This window comes from Cydia pomonella, chromosome 13 (assembly GCF_033807575.1).
Source record: "Cydia pomonella isolate Wapato2018A chromosome 13, ilCydPomo1, whole genome shotgun sequence".
NCBI classification, from domain to species: Eukaryota; Metazoa; Arthropoda; class Insecta; order Lepidoptera; family Tortricidae; genus Cydia; species Cydia pomonella.
The window spans coordinates 6,709,049-6,734,130 of NC_084715.1; the positions used below are offsets into that span (position 1 = coordinate 6,709,049).

The following is a 25,082-nucleotide window of genomic DNA, read 5'->3' on the forward strand; positions in this document are numbered from 1 at the left end:
CTAATAAAGCGGAATTTCCTGAGAATTTGCGAAAAGGTATGGCCAGGGGACTGAGATTTTTGTATAATGACCCTTTTACAGTATATTAAATTTCATTTATTTTGTATACATTGTGCCTGAAAGGAATCCAAAGGATTCAACGTATTCCTGAGGCTAAAAGATACAAATATTATTATTTGACTTTAGGTCGAATTTGCCAAATAAATGAACCAATACTAATAAAACATTTTTTATTGGTTCAGGTGACTGTTAATAATATTAAGCGTCACCGTCAGGTAATTGTCTACCTGTTTGTGTGTGCGTAACTACCTAAGGCGTGCACTTCCGGTGACAACAAAACGCGGTCTCAATGTAGCCAATTATTCAATCAAGCCATCCTATACAGACATACTAGTACCTATAGACACAGATTAGCAGTATAACAATGCCAGAGACAAAGCAGAATCTGGAAAATTGAATTTTGTTACAATTGCAGCCAAATTGAAGCACTAATCGTTAGAATAAAGGATACCGTAAAACCATCCAACTATAGTCCAATACTGCAACTATGGTCCACAAGTTCAAAAGGAAATTAAGTATCTATACCAATGTACCTTGTGGTTTACTCCTAGTTTTACCTTCCATTTATAAACATACTTTGCCTTAGAACTACAAATAATATAGTAAAATACACACCTGAACGAGAAAAATTGAGTTTATTTGTGGACCATTGTTGGGAGCCTTGGACTATAGTTGGGTGGTTTTACGGTAGTCCAGACGGGATGAAAGAAAAAGGAAGGAGGGAGGGGGATGGGACAAAAGAAATTGGCCTCAATAATGACCAACATTAGATTTATGATGATATTTGAGTGTTTTAAATAAAAAAAATGCTTGGAAGCATGCGAGTACTAGCGTCACATATTGGTATTTTTGCGGCGGTCGAAATATGCGAGCAAAATTGGCGTATGCGTCCGCACGGCCTGATTTGATCAGACAAATTTAATCAGATTGGCGAGAAATTTCTTTCTGTTTAATTCAATCTAAGATATTTAATAGAATAAATAAATAAAATTATAACAGCAAAGTATGGGCTGTGTGAATGATAGTGGTGGCACCCTGGCAGCTATATGACACGTTAGTTATTTGACACTAATTAATCAGAGATAAGTTCACGTTGTTGCCGTGAATATAGTTGGTAAGTTATCTTTGCGTTTTTAATTATTTATATAAATAAATTATATACTATTATTAAATACATAGAAAACATGCGTTAGGAACAAACATCTGTGCCTATCAGACAAATAAATGCCATTACCGAGATTCAAACCCAGGACGATAGGCAGGGTCTTTAACCAAAAACTATGCACTTAGCCGGGAAAAAAACCATTTATGTATCACAAGTTTTTGTGTATTAAGTGTAATAAATAAATACTGTCCCTATTATCAGCGTCAAAATTTGAAGAATTAGCTTAGTGTATAATTTAAATTTTGTGGTTTGGAAAACCACTGCATGTCAACAATAACATTTATATTTGGTTACGAAAACGATTTGCGTCATTATCATTAACTGGCAGGTACGTGATCTTGTTTAAATTGCGATATAGTGCGTGGACATATTTAGCCGAACAGTGATTAGGGGCTATGAAGAAAGTAGGGCGCATAGGGCCAAGTCTTAGATAACATAAGGTACCTGCACGATACATACATAAATACCAAATACAAATCATTTATTGTACGAAAGTGAGTATTAGAAATGATGTTTATGTTACATAAAGGGCGTCACGATCAGCCAGTATTTGGCGTACAATAACTTGTTTATATTGCGTGTACAATAACTTGTTTATATTCTAATATTTAATTGATAATGAAAATTATTATTAATATAGTCGGGTGTCAACAAACGATTTTAAATCAGGTGTAAATGTCAATGTCATGATAAAATTAAGTATGGGCTAAGAACTGGCTAAGAAGGCCCATCGTTATTTTTATTTTTCTCTAGCTTTGATAAGAACTTGCAGTTTTGTCTATGGTACTAGTGAAAATAGACGCAAAATTCTATATACACTTACAAATGTATGAAATGTTGTACTATCTTCGTATGTTTTAATTTTTACAGTACATATAGTGCTACTTTGTCGCACTAGTGGGATAATTAGCACAATATGTAAATATGTAAAAAAAATTAAAGGAGCATAAGTATGTACTGTAAAATGTTGTATGATACATGTGCGAATAGGCAATTCGTAAGTCGTGTCAATTTAAGACACTCCCTTCGGTCGTGTTTTAATTTATCCTCACTCGTTGCGAATTTCTTATTTCGCACTTGTATCGTAATGTACTATTTTAATAAAGTTGCTCAAAAAGTGCTATTTTACGTAGGTAGCTGTTTAGCGTGCGGAAAGTTGGATTTCGCGAAGTAGTGCTTTTTACTTGTCCACGTGTTCCAATTCATGACTACTTATTGATGAGTGTTAATGTTAGTTTCCTTTAAAAGTCGTAATCAACATAAAAACCTATTGTTAAAGTAAAAATAATAAATTTAAGCATATTTCATATATTATTACTTACCTCTTCATCATTATAACACGTTTATTTTTTAATATTGAAAAACCGTTCTCAGTAAGTTGTCTGAATGGAACGGAATAGCTGCCGAAACGCCTTTGAAAGCAGAGGAGTTTTTTCTCACCGCAAGAATGTTTTTAGTTTCCAAAGGCAACATTCGATATTTTTTTCATACAATTTAAATATACGATACACAAATAACCGTAAATAACGATACTTATTTCGCACTTGTATCGTAATGTCCTCTAAAGTCTAAGAACTTGTCGGTTACTTGCTAACATTACTTTAAAGCTTCTTACTTCGATTTCTAGGTGAAATGGGTAACAATTTAGAAAGACTAGGAACCACTAAAGAACTCTAACTATCCTTTTCAACACACTTGCTTGGACAACTTTTAGGCTTCATAACCTTAGATATTAAACCCGCGTGCTTCTTTCATTCTAATTTACGAACTAGTGGCATCTATATAATTTATGTTGACTCAGTTAGTTGTACTTTTACTTATGTACAGAGGACTCTTGTAGAACGCAGTTCGTTTTTAACAATTCAACATTATAATATCAATACATATAAACCTATTCAATATGTGTTGATAAATTTCCATTAATATATCTTTTGTTTTATTGTAAAGAAAATTGCAAGACTGTTACGAACAAAACATGCCGACGACGCTTATCCTTTAGCAAATACCGCCAAGTGTCTGTTTATCCGTCACACTTGTGCAAATAAGAGAATAAAGTCATTTAAAGCACGTTAATGCTAACCGTATTATGAATAGTGAGACAGTCCGAATTACTAACACTCACGTGCCTAATGTCTGCATGAGAGTATTGCAATAAAATTGCGTGGCCTGCCTATAAACAGATTAAACAGGCTTAAGCGAAATCTGTATTGGTGGTCTCTTTCATTAGGTCTGTTTTCTAAGGGCCACACGAAACGTTTGGGATCCTCTTTATCGTAGTGCTTTCCCGATTGCATCATAAAATAACCTGTACCCCTAGTGTAAATTTAGTCGATAGCGAAACGTGACGTACGCGTTTGCGTTAAGTCTCATTTTGTATGGGTTTTTGAACAGCGCGCCAAGCGCGACGTTTTGGAAAGTCAAAAATCTCATACAAAATGACACTTAACGCAAACGCGTACGTCACGTTTCGCTGTCGAAAATATTTACACTAGGGGTACTGAAGTCTCAAGTAATTTTTGATTTTTTTCATTCATATTAAGATTTTGGACAACGGGGATAAGGATTCTGTACAATAACCTCAAAACGCTGGTTTTAGAACCTATAATGTCACAAAAAATATAGACACGCCATAATTGGGTCCAAAATTAGCTCCATGGTGGCTTAAAGGGGCCCACTGATTACCAGTTCGCCGATTGTCGGCTTTTGCGAATAACTACAGGCCTACTAACTGACAGGCCGATATCGTCCGGCGAACTGGTAATTACTTAATTAGTGGGCCCCACAAGAAGATTCGTCAAAACAAGCTATTTTTTCGCCCGTAATAAGAAGAAGGTTTGGTTTTTGAAATTTATGGTATTTTTTTCGTTACTCAAAATTATATTATAATTATGTATAATTTGCCTTTCTGATGCGCAGAGTACGTGAGAGTACGAACAGTCTCCCGAGTGTTGTTCATGAAAAATATGTTTGCCCTGTCCGGAGGCACTAGAACTAATCGACGGACACTGTAAAATGAATCGCAGATCACAGCTCATACTAGTCAACTCGACAAACTGAAAACGGTGAAAAATAGAGATACTACTCCTTAAAATACGTGTGATACCTTATTAGGTCTAGAAAATGTATTTGATGCGTTTGTTAGCACACAAAAAATATCAAAAGTTATTAACAAAAGAAAGTAAGTAGATATTTCTTGTTTCCCCAATATCTCAAAAAGTATCAATATTTAAGAAATCAAATTTAATATTATTAAAGAAGAGGATATTTCCAATAAAAAATTTCATACATGCAGAACTGTATCTCCATTATTTGTAGTTTTTATTCAACGATGAAAATTTTGGCCCGTGATTTTGGGTATGGGCGCGCGGCTTCAAAAGCAAGTACTTACGGCACATTTAATATTTTTAAAAGGTATTAATTGTCTATGAAAAAAATAATAATAATAATGGCGTTATCTGAACATTTTAGAGAATCTATTATCGTTATAAAAATACTTCAAGATTATTTACCACAATTATGAATAAGGAATGAAAATTCGCGATTATGTATATATGTATTTTATGGCTTATGTATGTTGTATCTTAGGTAAGCTTTTGTGTTATTTTGTTAATAGTACCTAGTAATAGCTAATAGCACAGCTCACAATTTCTCTGCTGCACTAGTTGACTGGTAGAGAATGCCTTTTGGCATTAAATCCGCCTTTTGTACGATAAGTTTTTTTTTGTGCAATAAAGTTTAAATAAATAAATAAAAAAGGTTGCAACCCCCAAAAATACAATGCATTTGACGTTTTGAAAGTCCTCCGTCTACACTAGCGCACCTATCGGCGAAATAAACTCGTTAGCCCTCATTAAACACAGTTCAATGACGGTGTATGAGTGATTGTCATCTGTTGTTTTTTCCTTAACGCAATATTCAAGACAACTTATTGAGTAAGTATACTCGTAATTTACTGCTTGCCTCAGGTGCAAGTTTATTTGCACTTGCAGGACATTGTCATAATTCATTCATGACAATCGTGACCTAGACATGCATTTAGTTTATTGCACATCCTTAAGGTCACATAACTAAAGGTACCTAGTTTATTTTTCAAGTACCTGCATATTTTTCATATTTTTCAAGTAGGTGCTTATGAACGTCAAATAAAGCTACGCCGGCTCTAACCCTAGGTACATATCTGACCCAAGAAGATTTAAATCTCTCCTTAGTTGGAGGAGGGTATCCCAATATGAGACCTGCAAGAAACTCGGCGGGACACATGTTATAATTAACATCATGCATTAAATTAAAAAATACAGTTTAAATTACTATTCATGAAATAACATACAGTAGGTACTTTCTTTCATAGAAATTTAATACAGTAGGTCCATTGCTTATGCAAGACGTTATCATTGCCAAACATCCTAATCCATGGTACTTAGGTATAATTGATATACTCCCTTATTTTGTAGCATGTTCGCGATATAAGTTTTTGCTTAACAACAGTTTTGAACTTAAAGTATGTTCGCTCGGTAACATTTTTCGGTAGTAGCATTTTATACAATTTCCCAGTTTGTTTGTTTTAGCCAGTCTGTAAGATGTTACTTTAAGCTTTCCTATATTTCTCGTAGCCTTTGTCTTATCCACATTCGTTGGGAGATTGTGTAAGTATCTTAATATCTAGCAGACCTATATATTAATATCTAGCAGACCTATATATTAATATCTAGCAGACCGAACTTTGCTCGGAAAACATATAAAAACTCAACTCGCGTTTTTCCAGAGATAAGACCTAGCTGGGGCGACTTTTTTTCCCTGAAAACTGCCATATAGCAAATTTCATCGAAATCGTTAGAGCCATTTTCGGGATCCCCGAAATATATATTACATAAAATCATAATAAATAAATAAATATTATATGACAATATTACACAAATTGACTAAGTCCCACGGTAAGCTCAATAAGGCTACAAGAATATGTACAAGAATTGCTCGTTTAAAGGTATAAGATAACAACCAAGACATGAGCACCCTTAACAATGTTTTATTTCGCATCGTTCACATAAACTTTACATTGTAGGTCTTTTTCTATTGCAATATTCTTAGATCATAGACAATAATATTTAAATGCAGTAATATTATAGGTACTGAATTAAATTGCTACTTACAACGAGTATATGTTTGTTTTCATAATATTAGCTAGTAAAAGTAATATAACTTTAGTTTAAATAAACTAGGTTGTTTTATTAATAGGTATGACGTTTACATATGATAATATAGGTATACAATAAATACAGAATGATTTATGAGATTAGAGAGCAGGATTAACCTTACATACTCAGAAAATGTTAATTAATCGTTCACCGTCGTATGTGAGTGAAACAATAACACCTTAGGCCTGACAAATTTAACTTTACAGACATGATCAACCTACAACACCTGATCACTTTGATTAAGAAGAAAAAAAAATTAAGTACACACTTCAGTGAGATATGATATTACAAAAGTAACCAAACTGATGACATTCAATTTGACACTTGTCACGAATAAAGCAAAGAGCATCGGTATTTGACGGAAGTATTCTAATTTTATTACGAGTATAGAGTGACCATTTTTAAAAACTCTTTTTTTTAACAAAACAAAAAACAAATTAACGTTATTCTCACTAATACTGGTACAAAACAATATCTTATAATTTACTGAATAGGTACCTACTCACTTGCACAGTGTTGATTTGCGCACGTCTCCTGAATCACCCTGCAGTACCTATAAATATTATAATATATACTTCTCGCGTCGAATGATGATCCCTATGGGTGTTACCACACCAATCGAACCGTAATCTATCGATGATCGATGGCATAGATCGATGGAAGAATGGAACAGGTTGATGTCGATAGATCGATTGGTCTAGGTCTAGGTAGAAACTATCGATCGACTTAGACTATTCCATTCTACCAACGATCGATTGGTGTGGTAACCTATGTCGTTTTATGAATATTGTTGCCAAACTTGGCGTTCATTTTATTTAGGGCCTGTTTCACAATATACAAGTAAAGCCCTGAATAAGCTACTTGCCACTAATCTGACAAATAAAGTCATCGTTTGCGTTTCACAATCTTCAAATAAGCTTAACTGGTAGATATTAGCAATTAATTTATTTGTTAATTAGCTATCCGACACTTTACGTGGACATTGTGAAACAGGCCCTTATTCTATAAACTTATACATAAAACAAGCACCATAAATAACACTCCTAGCTCCTAGCGCCATCTTTGAATAACTACGACAACTATCTTGGATGCTGGTCGCGTATGAATTCTTGACTCGTTTCAGTTGAACGTATAAAATATAGATGGCGTGGAATTGCATATGTACCTACATACTCGTACTTTTAGGCCATTAACTTGTTTATGAAAATCACTAGAACCATTGAAGGTATTTTTCAGGAAGTACAGTGTCAGTAATGATAATCTTTATATGAGTTTCCAAATGTTGAGTGTGCATTTTACTTATTGTTATGAGGATAAAAAAAACGATATTTTATTATTTCTAATTATCAATCCCTTACTTGTATAAAAATATTTGATTTCCTTTTAAGCAAACATTACATAAAGACTAACCGCAATATTTTTTAGAGGATATAATGTAAGACTTTCTGATTTATTTTTAGTGGGTAATTTAATTATTATTTGCTCTAGTTCTGTGTGAAATAAGATCTAAGCATTAAAATTGAAAAAAAAGTTACGCTATGAGTGTGGACCGTGGTCAGAAATCAGAGAAATGACGTCGGTGGCAAACAAACATACATCCCGCCTGATGGTAAACAGTCACCATAAAAAAAAGTAAGTCAGTCAGTCCCTATACAAATATGTTTTTTTTTCATCCTCGCGTTGTCCCGGTATTTTGCCACGGCTCATGGGAGCCTGGGGTCCGCTTGACAACTAATCCCAAGATTTGGCGTAGGTACCAGTTTTTACGAAAGCGTCTGCCATCTGATCTTCCAACCCAGAGGGTAAACTAGGCCTTGTTGGGATTAATCCAGTTTCCTCACGATGTTTTCCTTCACCTAAAAGCGACTGGTAAATATCAAATATGTTATTAGAAGTATTAGAACAAATTCAATTATTTTCAGAAAATATTTTAATTTGTTTTTATTTGAAGTAGAAACAATACTATATAAATTATATATTTTTTTTCTTAGTATATGACATTTATTTCAGTTTATCAAATATGTTATTGGCAAAAAATAAAAGTTAACTAATCAGTTAATTAATTATTGGTGTAGTGGTCGCGAATGTCGCGGGTCGCGATCTACTTAAGTACTAGTGCTTGTAATTGTATCATTCGATGGTTAGATGTTTCACGGTATTTCCTACTCAGTCACCATAAAAAACGATGGCGCCTATTCTGATAGCGCGTGCATGCGATATCGTTTCGATCGAGGAAATTGAGAGTTCTGGTAGTTATAACAGGTACCTACAGAAATAAAAGAGTCAAAATCATTGACATATTTCTAAGAACGGGAATTATGGGCACTAATAATGGTGCTAGTTCAGCGGTGTCAATCACGAATTCGAGCCAATCGTGCAGTCTAACGCAACTAGTTGCGATCAATCGCGCGCGTGATGCGAACTCATCAACAAATCGCGCTGTGGCGTTAGACTGCACGCCACCGCTGTACTGGCCCCATTCTTATTGCCCGTAAGGCCCGTCCTTAGATATATGTCAATATGGTCGAAATACACTTGACTAAAGCAATGAAAGCGGCTCATTGTGTCAAGACATTTTATATAAAGTAACCCGAGTGCGGAATGTCGTTTAGACTTTACCTTAAAATGTAACTTAATAATAAATAATGTACCCCTTTAAACTGTCGAAAGGGGTCTCTCCGTGTTGTTTTCGGCTTACGCCTCCCAAAGGTCCGCAACACCATTGTTCCTGACACGGACACTAACGGGTTTACGTTTGTTTAAATTGTCAAAAGGGACTCTAGAACTCTACGTGCCGGCTTCGGCTCTTCGCATGCTTCCCCAAAGTTCTGGACAAAATTTTAATTGACTGAACTAAAAGTGGACGAGAAGAAGTACCCTCCGTAGATGACTTAGGGTAACTGGGCATTAACTTCTTAACATTTCATTTCATTTCATTTCATTTATTCATTGTGAAGTCATGTACATTTCAATTAAGATGTTATATATATGAACAAGTCAGAACATGACACCCCGTAGGGGCATACAATATTACTTAAAGCTAATAACAGTACCTACATAATTAACTAACAAAATAATTACAAGAACGAGAAACTTATACTATAGGTCAGTTATTACATGTCATATAATATCTTTTTTTATAGGCTATAAATTATTATCATATAAAAAATCTTTAACAGAGTAACAACGCGGTAAGCTTTTTAAAATAATACGAATTCCTAACAAAAATAAACTTCATTTCAGGACTTCGTTGCATGATTTAGTTCACGTAAGAAAAATAAATATGACTGCTTTACGGTTCTAATTTATTTATTCATTCGTATGGCATTATGATCATGAGTCTGGCGATTTTATGTTGAGGTGTGAAAAACACTCCGGAACGCGATTGCGCAATATACATACAATCTATCCACCATATTATTTACGAGTGCCCGAACCGAATGTACCTTGGTGACCCTCTGGACTTAATAGCGTTTAGTGAGAACGCAGCCCAATGGGAAACAACCTAGATATAAATCTGTAAGAATAAACACTGTAGAACGGTTCTAATGACCTCTTGACTTGTAATCGGAAAAGCCTATTCGATCACAGGCAATTATCCACCAGAATAGTCCCCCTGACGTCACCGCATGCTAACCGCGCGTGCGCCGCCCCCCTCCCCCTCCCAGCCGTCCCCTTACCACCGTCTATCCTATCCTGAACTCACTGAAACGCGCGCCGGCCGTGACACTGACAGTCCATCAACAATTCATCAACTTCTCCAAAATGTCACTTTACCAAAATTCACTTGGCTCGCTTAGCAATGTAACGTAGATCGTAGATGGGTAACGTTGGTTTTTAAAAGTTTTTTTTATAGTAAATTTTTCGCGTTTTCCTTTTTTTATTTTTTGAAAATGGTGTCTAGATCTGGACACGTGTTGGTGTGGGAGCAGGCGGGGTTAGAAGATCAGAGGCCGAGTAAGCAACGTAAGTTTGTTGATAAGTTTTAAAACTTCATCCATTAATTTTGGACATTTTGAAATTGAACCTTAATTACATATTATAAGGACTTTTGTAGCAAATTATGAATATATCTCCTTCGGAGCTAGAATACAAAAATACACTCTAATTGGACCATAGATAGGTTGTTTCCCTTCAGAGGATCGTAAAAAAAATTAAAAATTCCATTAAATATTTTTAATACCATCGTTATAGCTAGAGGGGTTAGTAAGTAGGTAAATTAAAATCAAATCCAAATCAAATATCGATCAAAAACCTATGGATAGTGGATCACCGCTTGTCCATATAAACATATTCCCCATTTTCCTAACATTATGGAAAATGTTTAACCATAGCTAAACTTGTTTAACTTTTTTTATTATTAGGAGCGAAAAACAAATTCCATACAAATGATACAAAGCTCCTACACTTATAATAATTAAAAGAAAAAATCAAACGAAAGGGCATCTCGTTGCCATGGTGATGCGTATCGGTGATGTCTTCGGCTTACTTTTTAAAACTGCGTGGTTTTCTAGCTGTGCCAAAAAAACTGTGTAGGTAGATGGTAGATGCGATGCGTGTGGTGTAAAAAGGAACTCAACCACATGCTTTTCAAGAAAAATACAGCCACTTTAGGATACGTTTGTCTTCAAAATTAGGTACTTATAGAGTTAGACCATGTTAAATCTGCACAGACTGAAGAGACAAATTTCTAGAAAAATATGATTTTAATAATGACTCTGCCACACTTTGCTTTGTCAAAGTGGTTGTAGTGTTAGCTTAGCTGGCCTCTATATTACCCGCCCCACTAATGACTAAAGTATAATTATATTTTCCGCCATCGATAATATCTTTATAACTAACTACATCGATTGACCGATATAAGTACTTACTCTCACAATCTCGTATCGTGTGTTTTTTTGCGGTATAAAAGCAAGCTTTTACCTCGGGAATAGAGTTCATTTTACAAAATTTCCTTGTCTGTAGCTTTGGTACGGTCAGCGTCAAAACAAGCAGGTGCTTAAAAAATGTCCAAGTTTTATAAATTTACGTTCCACTTTCCTGTTTTATTATTAGGAAAATTCGTTTTGCTAAATATTTAAGTCGAAAGTAAAAAATATATAAAATATACGATTTTTTATGAGCTGAGTCCCGATGCAGTGCATTGTATTATGAAATATTGAAACTTTTACTATTAAGTAGAGGTCTGTTTAAATAATAAATAATAATAATAAATAAATATTATAGGACATCATTACACAAATAATAAAATAGAACGCCTCAAGATATTAATTTACTTATACATATTGATCTACACTACACACAAACGACCCATAACATGGGTACCTATATATAAGTAATATCCTAACAAATTGGCTACCGATATTTTAAGAGATGGTACATTACATTAAAACAATTAACTTTACTTAGAAATTTAGAAAACATAAAATAAAAATACAATTCCGTAATATAATTCAAAATTCAGTGTTGAACCTTGAACCTGAAAAGAGGAGTTTTGCTGTTAACTCTACTTAACGAGTGGAAATGCTGAGAGAGCGTCGGCAAAAACAAGCCGACAAAGCAAACATATCGGGTTACAAATCTGTTTTGCAAGGTTCAACTTCCAACGCCACCTAAAACGATTCTAGTTAAACAACGCGTTTTGTACTGTCAGCGATTTTAGTACTTGTAGTTGAAAGGAGATTTCTATACGACACGCATACAAGTACTAGTGGGAATACGTTTAGGGGCAGAACACGATACCGAATATGCCCTTAAACGAGTCCGGTCCCCACTATTTTTGTTACATCCTTTATGAGCGTTTCTTTTTTTGCCATTTCTGTGGCCTTTTTGTCACTTTTGCGTTATTTCTAATCAGGTTAACGGGCCCTTTTCATCCTTATGGGAGAAAAATCCTAAAATTTCCATACATTTTTCAAACTTTCCTTGTTATCGCCATACAACGCCTGATTCTGAGTAGAAATAACACAAGATTTATAAAAAAATACAACAGTAATGAAAGGATTTAAAAAAAAATGCTCATATAGGGCTCTTGGGGACCTTGGGGAACCGTAAATCCACCCATCTATTAGTTCAAAAGCTTCCAAATATGGTCCACAAATAATTCCAATATCTTCGTTTAGTTAGTTCGTAGTTCGTACAGGTATGATGGTCTTTCTTGTCTACATGACAGCGTGATAAAACGGTGTCCGTCACTTTCAATCCCTTGGTGGTCATTTTATCACGTGGATAAAGTTATCCATAATACGCCGGCAAAAGTGTGAATATTATGCCTACTTTCATAAATGTAAAAAGAAACAGACAACACCAAAAAGAAGATTGGTATTGATACTAGCTTATGCTTAATTATGCAATGAACTTGTGGAGCATAGTTGTCAAATGGGACCATAGTTGAGTGGTTTGGTTTTGAGATAGTCGAATCACCGTATGATATGAAAATAACACTTTTTCAAGAAGATGTTATTATGTGTCTAATACACACAGAACTACATGTACATACGTAGTTCTGTGTGTATCAAATCAAAACTATATTTGGTGAACTAATTTAACATTAAACATTTTTATTTCTGTCATAAATTAAATTTTGAGAAAACTTGAATTTCGATATGTGTCGTTACATATCAACAAACGGGAACTATACAATGTGAACCTTGTCCTTTCTTTGTCAGTTAAAGAGTTAGAGTCAGACCAAGATTAGTTGGCATTGATTTTGACAGCCTAGACAGTGCAAGTGTTATTTTAATCATCGAACTTCTATGAAATTATGATGTTTACTTAACACTTGCACAGGCTGGGCTATCAAAATCGCTGCCCACTTAGTTTGGTCTGACTCTAGAATATGAGCGAAAAATGCATGCATTTCCTTAATTACCAAGAAAATTTCAACTACAATAGGAACTTTACTGAACTGCCAATTATTTCAGCTACCTATTTACTACAAAATAAACAGCAGGCACCAAAGTTCATTTAAAACTGTAAGGCTGGTGTAACTAGCGGGGTACTGTACCTACGAACATTAAACTCAAGCATCACACTTATATATATCCCTGTCGCAAAACTAGCGTCAAGCCAAAACGACGTGTTAACTGTCAACCCACGCGTCACTTTAACATCGTACTGTAGGTACATTTAATCTATCAAGTCCCAGACTGGCATCTTATTAAGTAATAAATGTCGTGACGTTTTGATGAAATATTTAATCAAATCCCATGATCTCATTACGTCACGTCGCTGTGATACGTTATCAATGGACATGCCTAGTCTCATAAAAAAATCCATGGAGTGCCAAAAATGCTACCATTTATTTCGTCTATTTATTATGATCATTTTATTGTCAAAGTTTTATGAAGTTTAATACTTTACAATCATGTTAGTAATGCATGTTATTAGTTGGTTATAATCGTTGCGGTTTATAAACTACTTGTTAGATCTTGTGTAATCGTATTTAACCGCAAATGTTTTATATAATATGTTATGTAATATGGTTTAATTTATTGTTTATAAATTGCCAATTCACTGTGTCCTCATCTACCTCTATATTTATTGCTTGAAAAGATCAATACTGATACGCTGATATAATTTACAGTTTGGTCCTTCGATCCGGATCATTTCGCCCTTCATACTCTTCTACGCTCACACTACGCTCTTCTTCAATTTTATTGATATAGATGTATATTAATAAAGACGTACAGTCAAAAGATTTAATTTGTGACCCATTTCGTACCTTTTCACTGGACAAACAACATGAAAGTCGCTAGAGACCTCATACTATTGACACTGTGACAAGCAAGGTACAAAATGGCCCACAAATTAAATCTTTTGACTGTACATGGTAAAAAAGGTAAAAAATCATTGTTACACCTGTTACGACGGAAAACCTAACAAATAACAAAGCATTTTTTATTTTATTTAAACTCTAAAGTACATTTTCTCACCAAATGGAATTAATCCGAATAGGCTGAAAAACAAGCTGACTGTGCTTACCGCCTGTGACAAACACAATAGAGGCGACCTTGACCGTGGGACTGACTGTGCCTAGATTACTGCCAGATTATTACACAGGTATTAAATGCTATGAAAAGTAGGTAGGTAGGTAAATTCAACGCTTACCTAAACTTTTTTTAATCATAAGAGGCGGAGATGAGAGTAATCAATCAACCAAGATCATTGGTTGCAGTGTTGGCCGAACTTTATTTGCAATTGATCAAAAACCATTACAAATTGAACCGTAAGCCATAGCGGACGTTTACTGTTTACGGTTCAATTTGAAATGGTTAATGGTTAATTGCATTTCGGCCAACACTGATTCGTTGTAATCCAGCGAAGCGGAGAAGTAATGTAGATTACAACATTTACAACAAATACTATTGGTTGATTCCTTTCATCTCCATTTCAGTGAAAAGGCAGCGGTTGCAGGTCATACGGACGTTTAAAAAGCGGAAACGGATGATATACGGTGTTTTTTGGATAAATTTAGTCTAAGAAAGCATAACGCTTCCAAATTTTTTCGCCCGTCTAGACAGTTAATATACAGTCTGTTGCGCAATATAACGTCATAGTTTGCCTAAGTATAACGAAAATGATATACTATATCTACAAGACCGTCTTACGCATCAATTCAAAAACCTTACCGATCGTTACGCTATAGGTGGTCCAGTATAAGTCTAATCTCTAACTACGCACAAATGTTATAAATTGCGGGATCACATTATAATAGACAAGATACAATCTCAAAGACGAAGAACTTTTTATGAACGTGTGTCGGCGTCTTCACACGGCCCGTGCGTGAGGAGAAAAATTAACGACCACCCACCTTGTGACGTCACATACGCGTGAGGGGTCATTTCCACTTTAATTTCACGCACGTGTTTTAGTTGTGTAATAAATAGGTATTTTAAGAAATGCGTTTGGTTCATTGCATGAAAATAGTACATTACTATACAAGTGCGAAAAATAGGAAACGAGTGGCGATATATTAAAACACGACCGAAGGAAGTGTTTTAAATCGAGACGAATTGCGAATTACCTATTCGCACATGTATCGTACGACGTTTTACAGTACATATGGCCCTTTAAATGTTCGACACAGTAACGTAATATGCTAATTTTCGCACTAGATAGATAGATAGAATACTCTTTATTGGCTAACCTCAGTAAAGAAAAATAAGCAATTGATTAAATTTACAGGCAGGCAACAGGCGGTCTTATCGCTAAAAAGCGATAAAGTAGCACCATATGTACTGTAAAAAGTTTTTCGACTTTTTTCAGAATGAATCGTTCCGGGGATAGGAATTTAGCAAATAATAATTTCTCTCAAACTTTCTAACCGTGAATCCAATAGATAAATAAAAAATCGTAATATTTTTAAATTTATCGTTTTCGTCTGTTTTGTGTACCTAATTGTCAAAAACATTGATCACATAAAAACGGCGTCGAAACTGCCGTAAAGGTTGGTTCTTTTGTCCGTCAAAATCTCGTATATCGTGATTTGTTTTTCTTTTTTTATTTTGTATGTAAAAATTGAATCATCATTGTGCAATGTGCATGGTTTGACATACACTTTGTTGGAGTTTTTGATGCGGAGGTACGAGTTTCAGGTACTTATCTACATACATACATGTATTAGGTACTTTCACAATATCGAACTGGTAAGCCATTTTGCTACTGACTGACAAAATTTTGAAATCCTGCTAAGCAATTTTTTTTTGATAATCATTTTCAGTAACCTGAATAATCCCAATAAGGTCTAGTTTACCCTTTGGAAGGTCAGGTGGCAATCGCTTTCGTAAAACTAGTGCCTACGCCAATTCTCGGGATTAGTTGCGAAGCGCACCCCAGCCTCCTATAAGCTATGGCAAAATGCCGGGACAACGCGAGGAAGAAGAAGAAGAAGTAATCATCTTCAGTAAAAACATATTTGTGTCTCAATAATGTGATCTAGTTTGTCTGTATATGTTTCAAAACAAGAAAGTGTTCAGGCCGGATCCATACAACGTCTCATTGGTTGCATTTCAAATGCTTCACCCGCTGCAATTGTGGCAGACTCGTTATAATGCCAATTATCATTAATTAAGTAGGTATTTATTTTTCCTACGGATCGAAGCATAAGTGCTGCTTTAGCATATTAGACATTATGGATTATTATAATATCATAGAAAAAAACGAACTAGAGTTTACAGAATAGAAGAGAATAGAAAAACGTTTATTGCAAAACAGCACCACTTTTGAAAAAAAAAGTAAGAAAGAAGATCTAATACACTAAACAGTTATAACTACTTGTAACTTATACTAACATGCAATAGTTACAGTGAGTTTCACTGTGGAATTCCGAGTAGCAGTTATGTTGGTAAAAGTATGACCAATATTTGCTATCGTACCTACGTCATACCTCACTTACTCTAACTAGTATATTGATGTGCCGAAGGAAAATTTCCACATAGGAAAGTTTCAGAAACTTCTCACATTTTTGTATAGGGATTGAAAGTCTCCGAATCATAAAAGGGAAATCTATTATATATCTGTGAAATTTTCAAGAAAGTTCCGAGTGCTTTTCCATTTTTTTGGAAACTTTCCGCAACTTGCACAGATTATGTACTCTAGGGCCGGCAACATTTCATTCATATGCCTAAATGTTTGCCATATACTTATCGCAGCACATCTCTCTCAGTTCTAAATGCAGACTCTGCAGATTAGGGTGACCAAATGTCCCGTATTTTACGGGTTGTCTCGTATTTTAGGCAGTGTTGGCCGAACGTTAATTAGAATTGAACCGTAACGGACGGTCACAGGATACGGTTCAATTTGTAATGGTGAATTTTCAATATTTTCAATTCTAATTAACGTTCAGCCAACACTGATTTTAGGCACAAAGTTTTCATTGTCCCGTAATTTCGTGAAACCAATACGGGACAATATATTATCCCGTAATTTTATGGTTCGATGGCGTTTAATCATATAAATACCTATTTCGATTTTTTCACATTTTCATTTCCAGATACTTAATATAAAAATTGTTGGTATTTATAATATTTAATATAGTTTTTTAAAGTCTTTCATTACGAAATTCAGCAATTGTATAGGTTATTTAGTGGTTTATGCCAAATTTTAGTAATAAAAAATATACATATATTTCTAATAAAAAACGGGCTGTCCCGTATTTTTACCTCGAACCCCGTATTTTCAATGCAGTTGTCCCATAAAACCAGAAATCAAATCTGGTCACCCTAATGCAATAGAAAGGGGTGCAACTCGAATAGGTGGCAAATACCGTCAAGTGTGTGTGTGTGTGGGCGTCATTTCAGTCATTTGGCGTCATTCGATTGATGGCGCGCAGGGCGTGTTTACATTATTTGGCGCTGCTGGTGTATAAACTGGAAACTAAGGGAGTGGAATACATTTCAGGATTTTCCGTGGAAATGCAAATGTTATATCGTATTATTACGTTTTAGAAACTATCCAAAAATGTTTTTGTCTTACGCTAGTACTAGCACTAAAAGAAAGGGATGAGTTTAGCTTTTTGTTCTTATTCACTGACAAATAAATCCATATAGTTCAGGTTCAACAGTATAGAAAATATTAAATATTCTAAGTAGGAATCAGTAGGTACTTTATAAAATATTTATAAAACTTAGGTTCCTATCATGCAAGCATTACTTTTATACTTACACAATATCACATATATAAAAATATCTGTGTACTCGTACCTACATAAATACCAACTATTACAAGCTTTTATTTAGTTTCACCTGTCCCGTTGTCTGTCTGTAATCAAATCTTGCAAGTTAAATTTGATCCACTTCCCGGTTTCCAATGAAGCTGAAAATTCGTCGAGTCGGGTGATAATGCAATATTATGGTACCATGGAGCTGATCTGATGAAGGAGACAGGAGGTGGCCATGTAAACTCTGTGATAAAACAACGCAACCTAATTGTGCTTGGGGTATTTAGAATTGACTCGATGAGTATTAGTTGCCTGTGGCAAAAAAGTACAGTCAGCGATAAAAGCTTGTACCAAAAATGGAATTTTTTTCATAAAGTTATTTTAATGTAAATTTAATTATGTAGATTCATTTACTTAGATACTTTTGAATTTAAAAAACAAAAATACCTATCTCTTTGCGGAAACCAACACATTTAAATGTGTATCAATAATGACTCACCCCGTATTAAAAGACAAAGCATCATTATAATTCAATTCAATTCAGAATTTCTTAATATACTGGTTCTGTCTTTCTTAATTTCGATACTATATAATTCAGAATCTAGATTATTGGTTAATTAATGTTTTAAGACTAATATACCAAATAATTGGCATCTTGGCACTCTATAATCACTTGCCGTTTGGCGAGCCAAGACCGGCAGTGCCCACGCCATTTATATCAGATTTGTTTGAAATATGACTAGGAAATGCTCTGCCAAAAATTATATGTGATATTTAATGGTTAATTTCCTTACTCTTGATATGTATATTTAACTGTCTACGATTAGGTTATCCCATACTAATAAATAATATTTGTATTTATACCTACAGTGCGTAAGTACAATGGAGCGAAAATTATAGAGGTAGGTAAATTTCTTATCGGAAATTCAATTTGTTTTGTTTTTCATTTATTTTGGCCAATCATATAAGTACAATAGCTATACCTGCAATTTTACCTCACCTAACTTAAGAGGAATTCCTAGTTGCGTTTTTTCCATACAAACGCTCTCGACTGATTCCTCCCTGGATTTTTAACCTAGAGCAGTGATTTTTTCAAATAAGATCAATATCATCAATATCTGTGCCGCTATGTTTTGCTTTTTTGGATTATTTTATTTTGAAGAAAGATACAGCGCCTCGAAAATCGCAAAAACGGCTCAATTGAATTGGCCGTAAAAAAAGGCACAGTATACAAATATGACAAAAAATATCCAAAAAATCAAAACATAGCGGCATAGATTATTTCTTCCTCTTGCAGTTTCCAAAATTTCATAAAGATTGATTGCGTTTTGGAGGAGGAAACAGTCGAGAGCGAAACCTCGATTTTTGAGTTTTTTGCATGTGAATTTCAGTCCGGGCTGCAGTTGTCCTTATCGCACGAATTGGAGGCGGAGACAGTTTCTAAATATACGTACACAGAAGAAATAGTGATGGGCATAACATCCTTATTAGGGATTGCAGAACCGGTACTGTTTTAAAGAACCAGGATTTCCCGATACTTTCGTAACCGGTCTAATTATTTCATTATTTTAAATAAAATGACAGCATTTTGCGATTTGACCACTTTTCGTATTATAATTTAATAATCACATTATGTTCTTTTACTACGTATAATCAATCAATAAACAAGGTAATTTTTTTAAGAAATATACTTAGTTTTTACATTGCTCACACTTGTGCGTCACAAGTAAAAGATAACTACTTTGATGTTTGCCACTAGATGGCAAATTTAATGCAATTACATTGACGCGGGGATTCATATACTTATAAGCATTTATATTGGAAACCGGTATTTTTTGTATGGGAAGGAAAACGGTATTTTTTCGTTCTTTGTTAATTATTTCATTCCTAATCGGGCAATCTAATAATACGAAGTCGTTATCTAAAAACACAACTGAGTCCTACATTTTGAGTATAAAATAAACCGAAATATATGGTTATTTCGATGTTTTTGCAAAAAACCGGTTCCGATCCCTGCTTATAAGTATCGCAGTCGTATTGTATAATCCGCCGTATTACATTACGGCTAGCCGATATCAAAATAAGGGCCATTTTGAAATGCGGCGGTTCAACGATTAAGGTATGTTGGGTAAATACCGGATGCGGGTGAAGAACGTAGGACATTCATTTCTCCCTAATTTGGCTTTATTTTTTAATGGTGGCAACATTGTGTAAGACACCATTTCATTGCGCCTCGACTGCCAGTGTCCCCGCGTTGCTCAGGGAGTTTGTGCTATGCGCAATCACAGAGAGCAAGGTAAATTTCGCGAATTTGAATTCGCCCTGTAATTTATTTTGCGTATTGTGATGAAACTGTGTTTGTTTTTGTAATTGTGTTAACAGGCCTAGCACTGCTGTAGACCGATATCCGATCGTGACCCATCCAGGTAAAGATCGGAAAGAAACAATCCCATCTTTACCTATTTAAAACAGCAGTGATTGTCAAACTTTAAATTTTCTTCAATTTACCTACTTAATTATCACATTTATTGTTTTCTTGATCACACTTTCGTACCATTATTTTTATCCAGTACCATCCAGTTGTATGTGTACCTATGTACACTTACTTACTGACAATGTAATTTTTTTAATTTCCGCAACCCAAAGGTTGCCTGGAAGAGATCGCTTTTTAGCGATAAGACCGCATGTTGTTTACCTGTGCTTATGTTTCTGTTTTCTTTTGTATTGTTTTCTTTTATTGAGGTGTGTAATAAAGAGTATTTATATTGTATAGGGATGATGATACATGTTGAAATTTATAACAAAATCGAGTAAAATAGATAGTAAATGAGCAATTTTTCGCAATAAAGTACCTACACATACGGATGCATATGTAGATGTGCACGCATACATACATTGTAGTTTCGGATACAAAATAGTGATAGGGCTTCGAAATTAGTTTCCTTAAAATGCTTCAAGAGGGCTCTCTTTTCCTATATATTTACTTTACTCTTTACATACGATATCCTTACATTTTATAAAAAAAAAGATTATATATCAACTATATATTATATACATAATTGCAAAATTAAACCAATAAAATCGCAATTTTACTTATTTTCCATACTTCAAGATGGGCTCGCAGTGACCTTGACCTTTTTAAAGAACTACTTAGTCTTTTTGATTTTTAAGTTTGATTCTTATTTTTTTGGCGACCTTCATTAAAAATGATTGGGCACGATTATTTTTTATTTTGATTTTTGTCCCTCCTAAGTAAGTACTTAATATATTGCAGTACATTCCTTTCAATAAACAATACATTTACACTTTCACTAAACCTGTACAATTCACGAGATCTTAAATTGTCAAAACTTCGAAACCTATCAATTATTTTAGTGGTTTTTCTTATTTTATTACTTCGTGTAAACCTTACAATAAGAGGTTTCTTAGCACATTGTTTACTTATCAAATTACCTTATGAGTTATGACATAGGTTTCAAAGTTTGAGAGCCACAATTTTCCCATTTTTAGGGTTCCGTAGCCAAATGGCAAAAAACGGAACCCTTATAGATTCGTCATGTCCGTCTGTCTGTCCGATTCTGTCACAGCCACTTTTTTCCGAAACTATAAAAGCTATACTGTTCAAACTTGGTAAGTAGATGTATTCTATGAACCGCATTATGATGTTCACACAAAAATAGAAAAAAAAAACAATAAATTTTGGGGGTTCCCCATACTTAGAACTGAAACTCAAAAAATCTTTTTTCATCAAACTCATACGTGTGGGGTATCTATGGATAGGTCTTTAAAAATGATATTGAGGTTTCTAATATCATTTTTTTCTAAACTGAAAAGTTTGCGCGAGAGACACTTCCAAAGTGGTAAAAAGTGTGTCCCCCCCCCCCGTAACTTCTAAAATAACAGAATGAAAAATCTAAAAAAAATATATGATATACATTGCCATGCAAACTTCCACCGAAAATTGGTTCGAACGAGATCTAGTAAGTAGTTTTTTTTTAATACGTCATAAAAATTTAAAAAAAAAAATTTTTTTCATCAAACCCATACGTGTGGGGTATCTATGGATAGGTCTTCAAAAATGATATTTAGGTTTCTAATATCATTTTTTTCTAAACTGAATAGTTTGCGCGAGAGACACTTCCAAAGTGAAAAAATGTGTGTCCCCCCCCCCCCTGTAACTTCTAAAATAACAGAATGAAAAATCTAAAAAAAATATATGATATACATTGCCATGCAAACTTCCACCGAAAATTGGTTCGAACGAGATCTAGTAAGTAGTTTTTTTTTAATACGTCATAAAAATTTAAAAAAAAATTTTTTTTCATCAAACCCATACGTGTAGGGTATCTATGGATAGGTCTTCAAAAATGATATTTAGGTTTCTAATATCATTTTTTTCTAAACTGAATAGTTTGCGCGAGAGACACTTCCAAAGTGAAAAAATGTGTGTCCCCCCCCCTGTAACTTCTAAAATAACAGAATGAAAAATCTAAAAAAAATATATGATATACATTACCATGCAAACTTCCACCGAAAATTGGTTTGAACGAGATCTAGTGAATAGTTTTTTTTTAATACGTCAATAAATTAAAAAAAAAAATTTTTCATCAAACCCATACGTGTGGGGTATCTATGGATAGGTCTTCAAAAATGATATTTAGGTTCCTAACATCATTTTTTTCTAAACTGAATAGTTTGCGCGAGAGACAGTTCCAAAGTGGTAAAATGTGTGTCCAAAGTGGTAAAATGTTGAACAAGATCCAGCAAGTAGATCTTTTTTTAATACGTCTTAAATGGTACGGAACCCTTCATGCGCGAGTCCGACTCGCACTTGGCCGCTTTTTTGTATCAGGGTTAAGATCGGATACAAAAATACGAAGAAAAACACTTTCGTTGACAACTTTTAAGTTTGTAATTATTGGTGGCTGTAATGTAATTTATATACAATGGATAAGGGTAGACACCGGACCTATTTCTTTGTGATACCTTATTCTCTTTCCATTAGAAGCAACTTTTTTTCACCATTCGATGTTCTCCCTTGATGGCAAAACACTCGTTACCCTAACCGTTCTATATTGAAGATTACCAAAATTCAGGCCGAATCTACGGTTATTATTTAACGATTCGCTCCGTACTTCAAGAATCTGTCACGTGCTGAGATCTCGAAAAAACATTTCTCACGAGTTCTCTCAATTGGTCCCAAAATTGTCCGGCATTACCCAGATTGTCATTGTCATCAAGTTTAGCCCCATCGTACTACAAGTTAAATAGATTGTAGTTTAAACATATATTTATACCTACTTACAAAATTTCACAACACACCATGATCACTCCCAACTTACTGATACGGATAGGTACAGTCAAGTGTAAAAATATGGGTGTACACATCTTACTCAAAAATATGTCCCGTTGCATCTTATTCCAGACATATTTATGAGACGATTCTTTCGATACATATTTTTGCACTTGACTGTACGACGACGACCGAAGCAGGGACATCATTCTTTTTTTTCTCTTACCTATATAGTAATTAATAGATACAGTATAATATAAAAATGAAAAACAATATTATGTGATAACAACAAATTAAACAACTTGCGTCGGTCGGGCAGCGCAGGATAAATTCCGTCCGGCTCGCGGGCGATGTCAACGGTACGGCGCGCAATGAGCGAGCGTTTGAGTCCTGCGTCTGTGTGCGCGCACTCACACTTAGATAGCTCCCGCTCCCGCCCACCGCAGCGCGACAGATACATAGCTTCAAAAATTCGAGATTAGAAAAGTTGCTCAGCTAGGAATTGCTCTTAACGCACGAAGTTGAATAGTATCGATTTTTCAAAAACTATTTATTTGAAAAATCGTTAGAAGTAATTTGAGTGTACATCATTTCATTATTCACTATTGGTTGCGTAATAAGGGAGTTTCTACGGATTTTAACTAGAGAAAAGGGTTCACGGAAAAAATATTTACTTGTGACATGGTTTATTTTTTGAAATATCAGTACACATAATTAAAGAACAATTATCAAGTTAAAATATTGCGTACAGAACTTAATTATTTTAACACCGTTCAAGCATGCTATAGCGACGTAAAAACAGCGAAATTGGCCTGGTAGCCCCTTAAGTAAACGTCATAATTACATAGATGTGTGACGTTTAAAATAACACTTGTATGGGCTGTCAAAATCGCTGCCAACTTATCTTCTTGGTCTGACTCTAATATTTTTTAAATGTATCGCCATTTTTTTCTTGAACAACCAGTATGTATATAATATTTCCTTTTTTCTTTCCAGGCGGTTTCGGCACACGACACTTCGTCACTTTCATGTTGTTCCTCGGCATGGCAAACGCCTACGTCATGCGGACCAACATGTCTGTGGCCATCGTGGCCATGGTCAACCACACGGCACTGCCGACAACCCACGAAGCCACAGACGACGAGTGCGGCGTGGATACTAGGAACTCCACTGTAAGTAGTCGTAGCAATGTTCAACCGCACAGCGCTGCCGACAACCCACGAAGCGACGGACGACGCGTGCAGCGTGGATACTAGAAAAACCACTAATAACCACAGTAGGAGCAATATGACAGTAGCCATTGTCAACTACACGGCGCTACCGACAATCGACGAGGCCACGGACGACGAATGCAGTGTGGATACTGGGAACACCACTGTAAGTAGGCCCAACATTTGTATAGTAGCCATAGTCAACCACACGGCGCTGCCGACAACCGATGAGGCCACGAAAGACGAGTGCGGCGTTGATACTAGGCACACTATTGTAAGTAGAACTCACGGCGCTGCCGGCAACCCAAGGTCTACTGACGATAAGTGGTGATGGCACGAAGAATATAACTGTAAGTCGTAGTCACAGAATTGATGTCTGAGATATCGGTGGCCATCGTGATTATAAGATTACTTCCTAATTCAGATTGAGATTTGTGAGAGACAAGACAAAAGTATGAATACAAAAACTTTTTCGATTTCGGATGATGCTAGATGTGAATTA

The 25,082-nt window shown here is 35.0% G+C and overlaps 1 protein-coding gene across 3 annotated transcripts in view; it reads left to right on the forward strand.

Moving 5' to 3' along the window:
- LOC133524063 (putative inorganic phosphate cotransporter) overlaps positions 1-25,082 on the forward strand; it is a 106,352-nt gene that overhangs the window by 71,248 nt on the left and 10,022 nt on the right. For 2 of the 3 annotated variants that reach the window (XM_061859862.1, XM_061859860.1), the window contains exon 2: positions 24,366-24,541. In XM_061859862.1, coding sequence (XP_061715846.1) covers positions 24,398-24,541 — 144 coding nt within the window. In that variant the 5' untranslated portion in view covers positions 24,366-24,397. Of the gene's footprint in view, positions 1-10,131; positions 10,384-24,365; positions 24,542-25,082 lie in introns of those variants that run through there. The other variant, XM_061859861.1, reaches the window with a different exon arrangement.